Here is an 18,346-nt window from a genome sequence, read left to right on the forward strand (position 1 = left end):
TTAAGAATATACAGGATATGGAGAGTAGGTTTGCAGCAAGTTAAAACGATTAATTTTTCTCAAAAAATATTAAGTTTTAACACTCCGCTCTGTTTCCCTCTCCACATTCAACCACCCCTCCCTTTACTGTCTTCCCTCTCTGCCCCGTCCACTCTCTCATCCTGACATTTCACATAAGTTCCATGTGAAAGTGAATTATTTTCAGGGAATCTGAAGGGGAATTCTTCACTTTGGTGAAGAGGTTGGTGAGAGTGTGGAATGAGCTGCCAGTGGAAGTGGAGGATGTGGGTTTGATTTAGACACTAAAGAGGGATTTGGGTGAGGACGTGGGTGGGAGGTGTATGGAGGCTCTGATGCAGGTAGCTGGAAATGGGCAGTAACAACAAAAACAGGTCAGCATTGACTAGAAGGGCTGATAGGCCTGTTTCATTGCTGCTTGGCTCTGTGATTCTAATAATATTGTGGTTTGTAATTTCCACAGTTAGTACATTGCTACTAATGTCCGAACCCAGAAATTTGCCCAAACAAGAATTGAAAGACTCTTGGCTGGCTACAAAAAGTGTCTGCAAGCTGTGATACTTGCCAAAGGGGGTGCTACTGAAAATGTAGGGCGCCCAAACATTTGCTTCTGGCCCTTTTCCTTTTTTTGTTATTTTGAAACTGTAATAGATTGAAATAAAAATGTAATCTTGCTTAAATATTAAAGAAATGTGTCATCTCTAACTTTATGCCTTTTGGAAATCAGGTTGTCTTTTACTCGCTGATCTATTCATTAGCAGAACTTTTGACAGGGGGTCAAAAGCAAGGAAAATCATTGGGAAAATCAGATCGCTACTGGAAGAGTGGATTGGGAAAATCAGTTCTGCACTGGATCTCAAGAGAGAGAATTTCTAGAATGTCTATGAGATGGCTTTTTAGAACAGCTTGTTGTTGAGCCCACTAGGGGATCGGCTGTACTGGATTGGGTATTGTGTGATGAAACAGAGGTAATTAGAGAGATGGAAGTGAAGGAACCCTTAGTGATGACAACATGATTGAGTACACTGTGAAATTTGAGAAAGAGAAGCCAAAATCAGATGTGTCAGTATTTCAGTGGAGTAAAGGAAATTACAGTAGCATGAGAGAGGAACTGGCCAAGGTTGACTGGAAAGGGACACTAGCAGGGAGGACGGCAGAGCAGCAGTGGCTGGAGTTTATGCGAGAAGTGAGGAAAGTGCAAGACAGATATATTCCAAAGAAAACTAAGTTTTCGAATGGATAAAGTATGTAACCGTGGCTGACAAGAGAAGTCAAAGCCAAAGTAAAAGCAAAGCAGAGGGCATACAAGGAAGCAAAACTTAGTGTGAAGACAGAGGATTGGGAAGTTTTTTTTAAAAACTTACGAAAGAAAAGTATGGTCATTAATAGAGAAAAGAAGAACTATGAAAGAAAGATAGCAAATAATATCAAAAAGGATACTAAAATCTTTTTCAAGTATATAAGGAGTAAAAAAACAGGTGAGGTAGATATAGGACCGAACGAAAATGATGTTGGAGAAATTGTAAATGGAGATAAGGATATGGCTGAGGAACTGAACTGACTCCATGTGTGTATATGCAATTATGATAAGAAATACAGACCATAAAACTTAAATGACAAGCTGGCTCAGAAAAATAAATCATCACTCTGGATGAAAACATTAACCAGTGAAATGTGTATGACCCTCCATGGGAGACATCCCAATGATCTGAGCAGACGAGATGGTGACAAGGAAGCATCGAGCACCTGACTGAGAGTTGGAGACTTCTTCCCAGAAACAGAGGAGTTCCTTGCGGAAATACAGGACGAGGTGGGTAACAAAAGTAAAACAAATCGAAACTTCATGAAATACAAACAAACAAAGCAGTAAGTGCAGAAAAGTCCAAGAGAAACCAGACACAGTCCAACACATTCTAGGATCCTGCAGCAGCTTAACTCAATCTGATTACTTACGCAGGTACAATCAAGTGGCAAATATCTTTCACCAAAATCTTGCTTTAAAATACAAACTCATGAATGCCCTCCATCACCTCATGAAAACACCATAAATTCAAGCCTGATCCAGTTTTAGAGCCAAAATCTTGCAAATTATATGATCATCAATACATTATTTCAGATAGGTCAATCCATCTGGTTATAATATTACAGGATAAACAAGCAGGAATAACTCCCCCAATAGATAAAACCATTCCTAACACACATGTTCCTCAACCAGTGGAACACCTCACCACAGGTAGTGTTTGTGTCGTCAGTCAGATAACCTAATTACTTTCTCTGTCAATCTGCTTCCAAATGTCATTCGTTGACATGCCCTGTTGCTGAATCCCCTCTCCTCATCATACGTTCTTACCCCGAACATCGTCCAGGGCCCCAAATTCTGCTCTGTGCAGACCTCCCTCTGGTTTCTGACCCAGCTTCATTGAAAATCCAATTGATGACTTCCCACTCTGCTTTCAGTCTTTAGAGGACAGTGGTGTTCGCTAACAACATTTTAGAAGTGGGGAAAGTGACCCATAATGTGGACATGAGTCGTGATTAAGGAGGTTAACTCCCAATGTCATTCTTCCTCAGCCCAGAGATTAGAGGGGCAAAGAACATCTCAGACAGATGCGCAGTCAGCTCGACTTCTTCAGTCTGCAAGAAATTCAAGGGAAACATATTCACCCACAGAGTGATGACTATTTGGACCTCATCCCAGGGAGAGTGAGAGGTGAACAACAGGGGAGGATTTGAAAGATCTGTTGTGGAACAGAATCACTGGCAGGGTTCAGCCGGCCTGAGTTGACTCTCTACTGTACACTAGGTGTGTTATAAATTCACTAAGTAACAGAGACAGTGCTTAAGATAGAACTGATTCATTTGTCACAGATCTAGTCCCATTAAAAGTGAATATGCAGCAGAAGAAACTCCTCCCATGCCCAGTGACCAGGGTGCAGAACTGGGTGTGGTGAGCAGCAGCAATAATTGCAGAGTTCAACACTTACAATCACTCTCAAAATAGCATTCAGCAATGGTGATGGACAAATATCCAGCATGAAGCTTATTGAAACTTTCTCCCCTGTGTGAATCCGGTAGTGTGTTGTAAGTGTAACACACTGTAAGGTTTCACTGCTAATGTAATGACCTCTCTGTAATGTTTCACTGCTGAGGTAGTGGTTTCTCTGCAGCAGCAATGTTTAGGATACAACTAGAGATAACAGGGTTTTGGAGTGCTGGGCTATCCAATGACAGAAATGTTCTTTCTTGTGAGTCTGAATGAGAGAATTTCATGGGCTTTTGCTGTGGAGAGATGAGAAGCTACAAATGGGGAGAGTGGGCCCTTTTTTTTTACTTTACTAACCCTTTAGTCAAAGTAAGAATTATGAATCACATCTTATGTACTGTTCGTTATTTTGGGGTATTGATTTGTAACAGGGGACGCGGCACAGCATCCACACACATTTGGCTGAGCTAGGGGGCTATCACCCCCTATATTAAGCTGCTAGCCGGAGTGAGAGTTACATAAGGTTAGACGACTGAGTGAATACATTCCCACATTAACAGGAGGTTAACGGTCTCTCTCCAGTGTGAACTGACTGGTGTGTCAGTAGGCGAGATGACCGAGTGAATCCCTTCCCACAGTCTGAGCAGGTGAATGGCCTCTCACCTGTGTGAATTCGCTCATGTACCTTCAATTGAGATGATTGAGTGAATCCCTTCCCACAGAATATGCAGGTGAACGGCCTCTCCCCAGTGTGAACTGACTGGTGTGCTTGTAGGCCAGCTAACTGTGTGAATCCCTTCCCACAGTCTGAGCAGGTGAATGGCCTCTCCCCAGTGTGTACTCGCTGATGTACCTTCAATTGAGATGACCGAGTGAATCCCTTCCCACAGTCTGAGCAGTTGAATGGCCTCTCCCCAGTGTGAACTAAATGGTGTGCTTGTAGAGTAGCTAACTGAGTGAATCCCTTCCCACAGTCTGAGCAAGTGAACGGCCTCTCCCCAGTGTGAACTCGCTGATGGACTTTCAGTTGAGATGACGAAGTGAATCCCTTCCCACAGTCCAAGCAGGTGAATGGCCTCTCCCCAGTGTGAACTCGCTGATGTACCTTCAGTTGAGATGACCGAGTGAATCCCTTCCCACAGTCTGAGCAGGTGAATGGCCACTCTCCAGTGTGAACTGACTGGTGTGTCAGTAGGCAAGATGATAGAGTGAATCCCTTCCCACAGACTGAGCAGGTGAATGGCCTCTCGCCAGTGTGAACTGAATGGTGTGCTTGCAGGCTAGATAACTGTGTGAATCCCTTACCACAGTCTGAGCAGTTGAACGGCCTCTCGCCAGTGTGAACTGACTGGTGTGCTTGCAGGCCAGATAACTGTGTGAATCCCTTCCCACAGTCTGAGCAGGTGAACGGCCTCTCCCCAGTGTGAACTCGCTGATGTACCTTCAGTTGAGATGACAAAGTGAAACCCTTCCCACAGTTTGAGCAGGTGAATGGCCTCTCTCCAGAGTGAACTGACTGATGTACCTTCAGTTGAGATGACCGAATGAACCCCTTCCCACATTCTAAGCAGTTGAACGGCCACTCTCCAGTGTGAACTGACTGGTGTGCTTGTAGGTTAGCTAACTGTGTGAATCCCTTCCCACAGTCTGAGCAGGTGAATGGCCTCTCCCCAGTGTGAACTAGCTGATGTACTTTCAGTTTAGATGATGAATTGAATCCCTTCCCACAGTCTAAGCAAGAGAACGGCCTCTCCCCAGTGTGAACTGACTGGTGTGCTTGTAGGTTAGCTAACTGTGTGAATCCCTTTCCACAGTCTGAGCAGTTGAAAGGCCTCTCCCCAGTGTGAACTCGCTGATGTACCTTCAGTTGAGATGACGAAGTGAATCCCTTCCCACAGTCTGAGCAGGTGAACGGCCTCTCCCCAGTGTGAACAGACTGGTGTGCTTGTAGGCCAGCTAATTGTGTGAATCCCTTCCCACAGTCTGAGCAGGTGAATGGCCTCTCTCCAGTGTGAATTCGCTGATGTATCTTCAGTTGGGATGAGTAGGTGAATCCCTTCCCACATTCCGAGCAGGTGAACGGCCTCTCCTCAGTGTGAACTCGCTGGTGATCCATGAAGTCAGATGACCGAGTGAATCCTTCCCCACAAATTCAGCAGATGACCAGCCTCTGCCCAGTGTGAACTGACTGGTGTGTCCGCAGGTGGGAAGACGACTGAATCCCTTCTCACTCACAGAACAGGTGAATGGCCTTGTCCAGTGTGAACTTGCTGATGTACATTCAGTTGAGAAGACCCACTGAATCCATTCTCACAGTCTGAGCAAATGAACGGCCTCTCCCCGTGTAAAATTTCCGCTTTGCCAGTCGGTCAGATGACCAAGTGAATCCCTCCCCACAGCCTGAGCAGGAAGGATGATCGAGTGAATCCCTTGCTCCACTTCTTAAATATCTGGACAGAGACAGCAAAATTGGCATGTTGTGTTCGAAATTCCCGTAGATAAATTCCTTGTTTTTAGCCTGTAAAAAGATTTATAAAATCCATCAATGTGTGTGGGGCAACTTTTCATATGAGATCACTTGAGTTGTCAAGGTGTGATCTGGCAACACACTCTTACAGTGAAGTTCAACCCAAGTTGGAGAGAGAGATCATCTTCTAACTGGGCACAGTGCTGGTATCTGGAATGACCATCAAACTCTCTGATGCTCTTCCTGTCTCTATAAGAATGGGGCATCTCTCCCATCTCCAATCTGTGACCTGGCTCAGTTTGACTCTCGCCATTGGTATTGTTCCCTCTTCCCACTGAGCAGCACGGGCTCCTGGCCCCACAGTAACTGAAATACTCTCACACATTCCATGCACCCACCACTCTCTGGGTAAAAATCTTACCCCTGACATCCTCTTGGTATCTATTTCTAAGCACCATAAAACTATGCCCCTTCGTGTTAGCCATTTCAGCCCTGGGAATAAACCTCTGCCTATCCACATGATCAATGTCCCTCATCATCCTATACACGTAAAAAAGGCTCTAAACATAAACAAGGAAATTACACATAGCTTTGGGAAATTGTCAGAAGTATACAAGATTATGAGGTTATAGGGTAAATGCAAGCAGCTTTTTCCACTGAGGTTGGGTGGGATGGCAACCAGAGGTCATGGGTAAGTGGGGAAGGTGAAAATTTAATGGGAACATATGGAAAAGCTCTTTACTGAAATGGTCGTGAGAGTGCAATGACATGTCAGCACAAGTGGTGAATACGAGCTCGGTTTCACCATTTCAAAGAGGTTTTGATGGAAGCCTGGATGGTAGGTGTATGGAGGGCGATGGTCTCGGTGCAGTTAGTTGCAATAGACAGCTTAAATGTTTTTTTGGCATTGACTAGATGGGCCAAATGGCCTGTTTCCATTTTGAATGTCTCCATTATTCTATGACAGAGAAGCTGGACAAACTTGTTTGGAAGGGAAAAGGTTGGAGTGACAACGGAGCAGCAATGGCTGGAATTTCTGGGAGCAATTCAGGAGCTGAGTGATCGACATATCCCAAGGAAGTGAAAGCATTGGAAACCAGGAGGACATAACCATAGTTGAATTGAGAAGCTAAAGCCAACATAAAAGCCAAAGAGAGGGCACAAAAGAGCAAAATCTATTGGGAAGCTAGAAACCAACAGAAGACAATGAAAATGTTCAGATGAGCTCAGGGCATGGATGATGATTAATGAGTCTTGGTTGCACCCAAAAGTCTGAGGCATTTAAAGGAACAAAATATCCGGGGCTTCAATATAGCCAGAAAGCCAAGATTCCCTGCACCAGTTACGTTTCAACTGTTACATTGTTAGGCACATAAAGTCTCTACACCCTCAAAATTTCACTTCTGAAGGCCTCCCACTTACAAAGTACTCCTTTGTCAGAAAACAGCATGTCCCAATCCACACTTGTCAGATCCTTTCTGATACCATCAAAATTGACCTCTCTCCAATTTAGAATCTCAACCCATGGTCCAGACCTCTCTTTTTTCATCTTTATTTTGAATTTCATGGCATTATGAACACTAATTTCTGTCACCAGCCCTGGTCATTGCCTAACAGCTTATTGCACACTTCTACATCGGGAATTTTACGTACCAATTAAGGGCACAGTTGACAAACTTTACCCCATCTAGTCCTTTTACAGTATGGGAGTCCCAGTCAATATATGGAAAGTTAAAATCGCTTACAATCTCAACCTTTGTTTCTTGGCATGGTCTGTGACCGCTCTGCAAATTTGTTCCTCTAAATCCCTCAGACTGTTGGGTGCAACCAAGCCCCTATAATGGCCACAATATCATAATTCCCTGTCCTGAGCTCATCTGGCTTTCCTACAATGCTTCTTGCATTGTGCTATACACAGCTCAGCACATTCATCGCACCATGCTCAACCATTTGATTGCTGACTCTGTCTGAGGTCTGAACAATATCTGACTGGTGTCAAGAAAACAAACTCTCCCTCATTATCACAAAAACAAAGGAGCTGATTGTGGAGGACAGGAGGAGTGGAGCCACAGATAAGGGCATCACCCTGGGACTAGTGACCAACCGACAGCTTCCCCATTTTCCGAATCCCCAGTAGTGGGCACTTAATCTGGACTCCACCGCGTTTGAACCCCTTCCGTCAGCGGCCGACCCTCATGTGATTCTGTGCTATGACACTAGGGGGTGCTCATTGAGGAAAGCCAATATTATGCACCCCTCGAGCGAGAGAAGTTCCCAGTCATGGTGATTGGACAGGATTAAGGAAAAGAGGGCAGCACATTACTGGCCGAAGTTCCGGATTTCCTTTGGTGGCAGACAGGACTGGTGGCTCCCCGTACCATCGTTAGGGTTTGCCCTGGGTTCAAGTCAAAGAGCCCAGAGTTCCTTGCCTTCACCCTGAGGAAACAAGCCTCCAGCAGCAAGGGAGACTGGCAAGACTTGGCCGTGGGCCAACTCCGATACTGGAAGGACATTGAGGTGAAGATGGGACATCTGGTAAGACTCTCTTTTAAAATTGACTGAACCCAAGACATTGCACACAATCTCTGCTCAATTTCAGGCAATGAATTTGACTGCACCAACTGCCCCCTGTCTGGATCACCGTGAAAGAAGGACAGACTCTCCCATCCCTTCCTCAAAACCCCCTCTAGCCTGAGGTAACGTTCCTTGAGGATGGAAGCTCTTTTGTGGATCCAGCAGGAAAACGATATTCTGACTATACAATAGTGACATACAGTGAAGTAATTGAGAAGGCCTCTTTTGAAGCAGCTGTCTCCGCCCAGAAGGCTGAGCTGTTTGCTCTGACTCGTGCCTGTATCCCAGCAACAGACTAAAGTGGGAACGTTCACACAGACTCCCGTTATGCATTTGGAATTGTACATGACTACGGGGCTCTCTGGGAACATGGGGATTCCTGTCTTCCTCTGGCCACCCCATTAGTAATGTCACCTTTGTAAACAACTTACTCACCGCTCTACAGCTACCTCGAGCTTTGGCTGTTATTTAAAGAGCGGCCCACACCCACATGTTGACTGAGTCACTAAATGCAATGCTTTAGCGGATGAGACAGCGAAAAGTGTGGCACAATCCTAGTAGTTGTAGTCTCCTCGGGTTCCCATCAGGCAACCCTCTGTGTCATAAGCAGAACAGGTTTGCCAGACATGGGAGGTACATACTTTTCATGGGGACATCTCTGAGCAGCAGCGCAAATTGTGGTCCCAGATGGGGTGCTAGAAAGAACCCAACCTAGTTATTTGTATTACTCCAGCGGGACAGGTTTGTGTTCCTACACAGTTTTTACCAATATTGGTCGATCATATACATGATTTGACACACCTGAAAGGAGGGAATGGTTGGTAACCTGTACCCTGCACACTGGGTACGAGTCCCTTGCCAGGTGTCTACAAGTTGATTTTATTGAATTGCCTAGAGTACATTGCTATAGATACTGCTTAGATATTATAGATGTGTTTAGTAAATGCATTGAAGCTATTCCAACTACCAATAATCCTACTATGTCTGTTGTGAAGTTATTATCATGGGAAATAATTCCCAAGTATGGCCTGCCAGAGATGCTGAGCTCTCACAATGGCCCACACTTTGTGGTGAAAGTATACGAAGGGGTACCAAACGAACTAGCTATCAAGCAACAATTCCACGATGTACACCACCCACGGGCCGCTGGCAGAGTGGAAAGAGCCAATGGCACTCTGAAGAGTAAACTGGCCAGACTAACAGTGGAGACTGGACTCACTTGGTTGAAGGTCCTACCATTAGCCTGATTCCACATGAGGGTCACCCCACAGGGGAAAACAGGGTTGTCACCAGCTGAAATCATTTCCGGATGGCCCATGAAGACACCCTGGGAACTAAGGCCTTGTGTACCATTGCTCCCAGAAAGTCTACCAGCAAAATTGGATATGCATATATGAAGGGAAGAGATTGGGAAATATGTATGCCAACTAACCAAAATTTTCCAAGCATTACATTCACAGGTATGACAGGCTTACAAGGAAGAGAACTACCCCACAGAGAGGAGTGACTATCCCACCATAGAACCTGGGAATTTTGTCCTAATCAAGAACTGTGATTGAGGAAAACTCTGACCTCAGTGGACAGGACCATATCAGGTGTTACTGACCACTCCCATGGCTGTGAAACCGAAGGGGCAATCTCGATGGATACATTGAACATACTGAAAATGTGTTACAGAAGGAACTGAGGAGAAGGGCTCTCTCGGACTTAAGGAAAATGTATTCGTTGATAGTGGTCTTTGTGTTTTGCCTTATTGCCCAAACAATATCCGTGGGCCCCCATGTTAACACCTTTCTGTCTTTCTGTCACACCTATGCCATACAGGCAGAACTAGGGGCCTGCTGCGTTTGTGCTGCAATTTCACAGCATGGTAAAACTATGTTTCCAATGTCAGTAATTCCGCTCAACCAGAGTGAGGAACACTAAGCCTGGGATTTCTCAAATAACACCCAAGGAAGTGAGGTGAGGAACTGCGGTCCAGTCAGAGATGACAGTGGCTGTCAGTGTTTTGAGGGATGGTATCTCAAGTTCCCATCGAATGGAATTTCCTACACTGGGAAACATGAATCCTGGTCTTAGTTGCAGGTGCCCAGCAGCAGAGAGGAATAACAGATTGAGTGCTTTTGGATGATCGCTTTTCTCGCCTATGGAGTAGCCAGGAATTCACGAGAGACAATCAATTTACCTACAGCACTTGAGGAGCTGGCCACAACACTGCAGGGGCCCTGACAGAAACACAGGCCCAAGTAACAGAAATATCCACCGAAATGATTGCAATCTGGCAAACAGTCCTACAAAATTGTAGACTTTATCCCAGCTGAGAAAGGGGGCACCTGTGCTATTATTGACACAGAATGCTGCACCTATATCCTTGATGAATCTACTAACATTACATCCCTCTCCAAGCACACTGCCAAGGTGATTGATAGCTACTAGATAGAAAGCAGGGCATGATTTACATCGGTTCACTGAAGGATCGAAGCGGTGGTCTTTGAAGGTATGTTCAGTAATCAATGTAACAGGATATTGCATTATGACCTAATAGTTGTCCATATCATTGTTATAAATACTGTTGTACACTGTTTTTTTCCCACTGATAAGTCAATGTTGTACTCATTTGCTTTCCCTGCAAAAAAATACTGCTTTGTTGATCATGTAATGATCAAAAGGAGGGAATGATAAAATGCATAAAAGGGTTAACACTTTGTTAAAAAATAGCAGCCTGTTTTTCTGAAAGAAACTGCTGATAATCAACAGATGTGCTAAGCCATGCTGAGCCATATTTCTTCTTGAGGGTAGCTAGCTAGGGTTTCAGGATGCTTATCTCCTTGCACATTCACATCTAGAGATAGTACAGCTTCAGTCTGTTCTGTGTGTGTGTAAGCCATTATGACTGTTTTGTACTCTGTCTTTAGGGGCTCCAGCTTGTCATGTAGTAAATAACTTTGGCTCCAACATGTCTTGTGTTGGGGTATCTGGACGGATATATCAGTGGTGTAAGGGGAATTGTTAGTCAGTTGGATTGGGCGGGAACAGTCATCAACTGTTTCTGTTTGAGCGACTAACTGAGTAAGCCCGATGCTTGGAATAAAGAGTTTGTACTTATACAGTCTCTCAGTGACTTTATCCAGATTCGACTTCCACATAATGGGAGTGGTTTCAAAGGGCTGCTGGATGCACATTACCAGACCTGGAGTGATTGCAACTGGGTCTGACGGAGGCATAACTGGTACTTCTGGGCATGTTCAGTCTCACTCCAGCTATTTGCTACCTTCCACTGTACAGGTATGAAATGTCTAAAGAACAGGAAGTAAGACTCACCAAAATTTCTCCTGACTGAATCACTGGAATCTCCGAGTCAGTTGGGTTCTCTCTGATTGATGCTCCCAGTCCTCGGGTTGGTTCACTTGTTGCTGCTCCCTCGTCATCAGTCGTGGTTTTCCTCCAGTTGGGGTTTTTCTTCCAATAAATCTCTCACTGCAGGTCTAACTTTAAATTGAAAGATAATGAAGCATATTAACAATAACAAAGAGAACCAAACATTTCCGATTCATGTTATTAAGAACAAAACTCACTGAAATTTAAATATTGAAGGCAAATATACAGTAATGATCTCAGTGAGCAATCTTTTATTGTCCCACAAACGTCACAAAACGATATGGAATCGGAAGGAGCCATCATTCAGTCATGGTCAGGCAGAAGGAACAGATTCAGATGATTCAATCCTTCTGATCTGCCCCATCATTCAACTATGGTTGATTTTTATTCCAACACCATATTCTTGCCTTCCTCCTGTAACCCTGTAGCTACTTAACAATCTTTAATGTATTAATCTCCCTCATAAATATACCCAAACGGCAGCCTCTACCAAACTTCACAAATTCCACACTTCAGACACCTTTTGGCCAAAAGATTTTTCTCAGCTGAATTTTAACAGGAAGCATTTTTATTCTGTGACGGTGCTGTCAGATCACAGACTCTCTGTCTAATGGAAACATCCTCTCCATGTACACTGTATCCAGGCTTTTTAGCATTCGGTATGTTTACTTAACCATACATCCCTCCACCACCCCCACCGTCCCTCTGAACTCCATCGAGCACAGGTCCGGAACCATCAAATGCTCCTCATACATGAAGCCGATCGTTCCTGATATTATTCATGTTAACCTTGTTATCAACACTCCACTTGATCCTCCGTCACAAAGCGGAGGGCGGGGCGGATCTGCGGCACGCAGCCTCACGTGACCTGTTGGTTGGTCTCCCATTTCAATTCTGCGGAAACAGACAGCCTGGGATCCTGGTTTGAATCGTTCAATGCAGATTAAGTGAAGTCGGCACATTTTTGCCGAGCCCATATAACTGGAAAATAAATGAGTAACTGGCCCTCAGTTCGGGGCTGACGGCCAACATCGGACCTCCCTGCTCGGGATCGGTCTCAATACTCACCAATAGGAAAGTGATATCTTCAGCCCGGAGACAGTAATCCAGAGCCCCGGCTCCCCGATATACGAGACGAGAAGCCTTTCTCGATCCCGCAGACTTCAGCACCGAGCGTTAAGGAATACACCGCACACCCGGAGACAGTGAGCATGCGCGAAGTGTGTACGTCATCAGGAGGGCGGGGCCACAGAAAAGGCAGCGCGATGTTGCCCACCTACGGTTTAATTGGGGGGGGAGGGGGTAAACTGCATCACGTGACCGGTTTTGGTCTCCCACCCCAGAGAGATCCAGTTACCCGCTACTCTGTGGAAAGAAGCAAACTTGCTGCTCACATCTACGCTCACCTTAAATGTGTTAGACATTTCAACCCCCAGGAAAAATCTATCATCTGTCCACTCTGTCTATTCCTCTCGTAATCTTATAAACGTCCATCAAGTCTCACCCCAGCCTGCGCCGCTCTGGAGAAAACAACACAAGTTTGTCCAACCAGGTCGGGCTGCATCCGTCGAAACGAGCCGTCAACGTTTCGGGCCGAGACCCTTCGTCAGTGCTGAGTTCTTCCAGCGTGTGTGTACGTGTTGATTTGACCACAGCATCAGCAGTGTACTTTGTGTTCGTCCAATCTCTCGTTATAGCTCATGCCCTCTAATCCAGGCAGTGTCCTGGTAAAACTCTTCCCCGTCCTCTCCAAAGCCCCGACATCCTTCCGAGAATGGGGGCGACCAGAACTATATGAAACACTCCAGATGTGGTCTAACTAGTTTTATAAAGCTGTGTTACGAACTGTGACGTTTTAGAAACGAACCAGCAGCAATAGATTTCACACTGGAGTCTGGTTTTGATGGTTAAAACACTCTGTTTATTAGTATTTACTTATAACATAGTAACTTAACTAAAGTTAACAGTGTTCAGTGGATATATGTGTAAATATAATTCCCCAGACTATTGATCTTGAGGAAACAAAGCTTAGAGTCTTGAGATGGTAAAGAAGGAAAGTTCAGTAATCCACGGAATAAATGATGGGAGAGAGATATTTGTGATCCGGAGTGAAATGTGGAGAAAAGGCCCTTACTTCAAAATAACCGTCGACGAAGTTCTTATCCGTTGAATCCGTCCACATACGAGTTATCAGCGAAAGTGACCTGTCAGAGGAATACCGTCTTCCAGGGGTTACCACACAACATACCCAGGCAAGGGTTAATACAAGATATTCCACAATCCACTCCTATGGATTATACGAAGTGACAGCCACACACATTCGTTGTGGTTCCGTGAACCGATGATCAACCCACTCTTGTGGACATAGGAGAGTTCAAAGCCTCAGCTGCAACTAACTGAAGCGATCAGCTTTTCCAGTCTCTCTCTTTCTTTGGACTGGCCGACTGCCTGTCTGCAGATCGCTCTCTCTCTCTCTTATGGTTCAGTCCACAGTCAGCGCAGTCAGCCTGTGACTGACGTCATAGTCCCGCCTCCTCACGCCGGCCGGCGCTCTTAAAGAAACAGTCACAGTTCGACCGCAGGCTCGTAACAGCCGCAACACAACTTCCCGACTTTTGAACTCAGTGCTTCAACTAATAAAGACAATCATGTCATTTGCCTTCTTATCCACCCGATCAATCTGTGCAGTCTCTTTCAGGGAGCGATGAACTTGGAGTCTAAGATCCCTCTGATCATCGACACTGTTCAGGGTTTTGCATTTAACAGTGTACTGTCTCATACATTCGACCTATCGAGCTGCCAAGATGATCATCACTAATCAAATCTCACTGAGATTTCTCAGGTCCTGTTGAAAATATTGCCAAGTGCACAAGTATGGGAAGGTAGAGGTACAGAGAAACACTGACTTGTGGCAGCATCACAGGCAAGTACTTTCAGATAACACACGGAACACAAATGATATGATTCTCTGTCAGTAACAATCTATAAATATGTTTTATGTCATCAACAATATATAAAATACATTGCGTCATGATCACTATTAAAATGTGCATTTTGTGTCAATAACAGACTTGGAAATGTTGAATTTGGTCCCTGTCTCCATTCCTCCTGTAATCCACAACCAGCTCCTGTGTTTTTGTCACAATGAGGGAGAGGTTGTTTTCTTGACACCACCGTGTCGGGATGATGACTTCTTCTCTGTCGGCTGCCTCGGTATTGTTTGCGATTCGGTCGATCAATGTACTGTGGTCAGCAAATCTAATTAGCAGATTGGAACCCGCCACTGCAGCCCCACAGTGCACTATGTACTGATTGCAAAGCTACGAAATTGCATGTGAATAGCCTCCCCTCCCCCCACTCCACTCTTTCTGCGTCACCAGCAGACTGGGACATCGCACATCTCGCTGCCTCCGCCAGGACATTAAACTGTGAACAACTGTGGTCAGGGACTGATCTCTGGGGAACTCCAAACGCTACCCCTTTCCAGTCTGAAAACGACCCACTCATCCAGACACACACTACCGGCAGTTTATCGATCTCCAACGAAAAAGCCTAATCACCTACTCCCGATGTTCAATACCATCGCTGACTCTGAGTTTGCCACTGTCAAATGCCGGGAGGGACATAATAATCAGAAAGTCTCTAGTCACAGCCGTGTAAATAAAATGTGATCTCAGTGGGTGTGTGGCGCATGCTCAGAATGCGAATGAGACAGACAGACTGAGCCAAGTCACAGACTGATGAAGGGGAGGAATGATCCATTTTGATATAGAGAGGGAAGCAGAGAGTTTGATATTGTACCTGATGCCGGAACTGTGGCCAGTTAAAAGACGAAATCTTGTTGCTCTAAATTGTTTTGAGATGTGACAGTGTTTTAATCAGAAGACACCATGGAGACTAAAATTATTTCAGTTGAAATGTTGTCCTTCACCCTCTGATGTGCTTTGTGAGCTTTTAACAGTGTAGAAAAGGCAAAGGATTTGTCTATGGGAATCACAAACACAACAACACGTTAGTTCAGCTGTATCTGTCAGTTCACCAGCGCTTGAAAGCCGCCGATTCTTGAATGTGGAGGCGGAGATGCTGGAGAAGACAGCGCCCCACTCGCGACAAGGAGAGCCCGAACACGTGTCCATGTCCGTGATCTGATTGGATACATCGCCATGACGTTATAGCAGTGTGACGTCATTCACTGGCTCTCATTTTGGAAGGGATTCAGTCGGGCATCGCAGATACACCAACAGCTTCGCTCTGGGAAGCGGCCGTTCACCTGCTCCGTGTGTGTGAAGAGACTCATTCAGTTAACCCACCTTGTGATGCTCCGGTGAGTTCACAATAAATAGAGGCCACATTTCTGTCCGGAGTGAGCCAAGAGTTTTACTCAATCATCCCAGCTGCTGCAACAGCAGCAACTTCACATCAGGGAGGAAGTTCAAATCAGCTCCGTGTTAAATGTTTAACCATCACGGTGACTGAAGGCAGCTGCAGGTTCATGAGGGACGGTTACTGTCAGATTCTGCAGTTCTTGCGGCTGCTCATCGCACCCAGGACTGAACCCTGGTCACTGAGCATTGGAAGAGTCTGTTCTGCTGATGTTAGCCTTAAACTAGACTGGTGTTTAATATTGTGGATCTGTGAATGATAAATCAGTTTGTATCAAATCCCGTGTCTCGCTTGTGAGGCCACTCGGCCCAGCTGGTCCCTACCTATGTTTCTGTTCCATATCAGTATGTGAAAAATCTACCCCTGCTGTTCTCCTCTCACCCTCCCTGAGATGACAGGTTGCAACTAGTCACCACTCAGTGGGATAGGAGATTTCCCTTGAATTTCATAGAATCACAGAAATCTACAACATTTTACCGATGCTTTGGCCCACAATGTTGTACCGACCATTTAACTTGCTCATGAAATTGGTTAGAATTACCCTACCACATAGCCATCTATTTTCCTAACGGAGTCTGGTTTCGATGTTAAAACAATTATCTTTATTATTATAGTGACGGGGTCCTGAATTACCCATATGAACTGTGTTTTTGAAAAGAGAGATGGAGATGTTCAACACGAGAGAGAGAGAGAGAGAGAGAGAGAGAGAGAGAGAGAGAGAGAGAGAGAGAGAGAGAGAGAGAGAGAGAGAGAGAGAGAGAGAGAGAGAGAGAGAGAGAGAGAGAGAGAGAGAGAGAGAGAGAGAGAGAGAGAGAGAGAGAGAGAGAGAGAGAGAGAGAGAGAGAGAGCGCGAGAGCGAGAGAGCGAGCGAGAGAGGAAAGACTGCTCGGAGACGGTGTTATGGTTTCTCTGCAAGCTTGTTTACACTTTTACAAGGACACTGTCAGCTTCTGTGTTCTTACAGAGAGAGAAGGGAGGAACTGTTTGATGGACAGCTGGGGCTCAGCACGGTGAGATAAGTAGGAGGTCCGCTGACAGACCTCCAGACACATGGTTTTGGACACTGAATCAGCTTTGTTGTGTCCACAGAAAAAGGTGGGTTTTGGAAGATCGATCCGGAGCATCGATCAGTGGCTCTCGCAGTGTGAAAAGGCTGTGACCGGTGGGGAGTTATTCGTGTGTCCATCCCTCGCCTGGGTTAATAACTCCACCACTGAAGAACGGTCCCGTTTGTAGTGTCACAGTCGGTGACTTCCAAAGCATTCCAAAGGACGGACTATCGACGGCGTCAGCTCACCTGAAGACACAAACCTCTCCTTCTCTCTCTCTCTCCATCACTACTCGACTCAATCCCACGAACTGAACCGAACTTAAAAAGAACTTCACTCATCACCGGAAGACGGTATCCATTCACCCCCGAGGCGTGAAGAAGCTTGGCTTTCCTATTTCCACACACACACACACACACACACACACACACACACACAATCATTGCTAACCTGTTTGATATATCTGCATCTGCATTTATATTGCTGTATAGCGTAGTTACTAAGAAAGGGAATGTAGAGAGAAGGCAATTACGAAGAATTCCACACACATTCCACGCTGGGTAAACGAAATAACAGTCGCCAAAGATCTTATCCGTCGATTAGCTCCGAAATCCACTTAAAAATTACCACAGAACACCCCGATTCCAGGTAAGGGCCAACAAAAGTGATACCACAGGATACTCCAGCAAATCCACACAGATGGATGATACGAACTGACAGTTACACATCCGTTGTGCACTGCGTGCCGATGATCAGATCAACCCAACCTTTTGGGCATGGAAGAGTTGCAGTCTATAGCAGTCACACGCTGAAGTTCCAACAGCTTGTCTCCCTCTCCCTCTCCCTCTCCCGCTCCCGCTGCCGCAGTTTGTGTCTGACGTCACAGCCCCGCCTCACTCAGGCACTTAAAGCGACACTCACAGTAAGCGAACCTGCGGTCTCGTAACACAATACACCTCTAAAGTCTGACAGCAGACTAGCGAGTGAATCTTCGATGGTGCAGAGTCAGAAACCGAAGATTTGCCAGCCTGAGTCAGGGGCTCCAGAGAGAGATGGTGTCCAGAGGAGGAGGACGAATAAGACCAGCACGATGTGGTTAAAAGTGAAAGATTAGAAGCATTTGGATACTGGTTGATCGAAAAAAAAGGTGGTTAATTTCTGCAAAACACAGGTGGAAATCAACAGATAAGGCGGAAATTTTGGAGAGGAATACATAGAAAATGTTTTCTCAGTATTTCCAGCAACTGCAGAATCTCCTGTGTTTTATATCTGCATTTTACTTTGGCATTAGATACACGTTGATATTGAGTATATTGCTTATGGGAGCTGCTTTCTGCGTTAAAACAGCTGCAGATTTTTTCTATACCCAAGATAAAAAAAATGAGGTATGGACATTGAACGGGTGCTTGCTGAAATGTGTAATGGCACCGTGATTACCCATAGGGCAATTCGTTAAGAATTTCGCCGGCGCTGAAGCGCCGATGAAATGCGCAG

The 18,346-nt window shown here is 45.4% G+C and overlaps 1 protein-coding gene across 1 annotated transcript; it reads right to left on the minus strand.

The window, feature by feature from the left end:
* Window positions 1–781: 781 nt before the first annotated feature.
* Window positions 782–9,345, minus strand: LOC132387029 (gastrula zinc finger protein XlCGF26.1-like). Its single transcript, XM_059959398.1, has 3 exons — window positions 9,279–9,345; window positions 4,527–4,846; window positions 782–4,442 (listed from the first exon to the last, which is right to left on the minus strand). The coding sequence occupies exons 1-3, from the start codon at window positions 9,343–9,345 to the stop codon at window positions 3,555–3,557; spliced, it is 1,275 nt and encodes a 424-aa protein (XP_059815381.1). The 3' UTR covers window positions 782–3,554.
* Between the last annotated feature and the right edge of the window lie 9,001 nt (window positions 9,346–18,346).

This window comes from Hypanus sabinus, unplaced genomic scaffold (assembly GCF_030144855.1).
Source record: "Hypanus sabinus isolate sHypSab1 unplaced genomic scaffold, sHypSab1.hap1 scaffold_149, whole genome shotgun sequence".
Classification (NCBI taxonomy): Eukaryota; Metazoa; Chordata; class Chondrichthyes; order Myliobatiformes; family Dasyatidae; genus Hypanus; species Hypanus sabinus.

What these genes read in the sequence shown, in the direction of transcription:
- LOC132387029 (XM_059959398.1), bottom strand. Translation starts at nt 9,345, where the DNA reads ATGATTTCAGCTGGTGACAACCCTGTTTTCCCCTGTGGGGTGACCCTC. An exon ending in CATGTGGAATCAGGCTAATG is followed by an intron (nt 4,847 to 9,278) that starts GTAGGACCTTCA and finishes ATCAGCGAGTTC; the next exon opens with ACACTGGGGAGAGGCCTTTC. An exon ending in TTCGGTCATCTCAACTGAAG is followed by an intron (nt 4,443 to 4,526) that starts GTACATCAGTCA and finishes TCTCAACTGAAG; the next exon opens with GTACATCAGCGAGTTCACAC.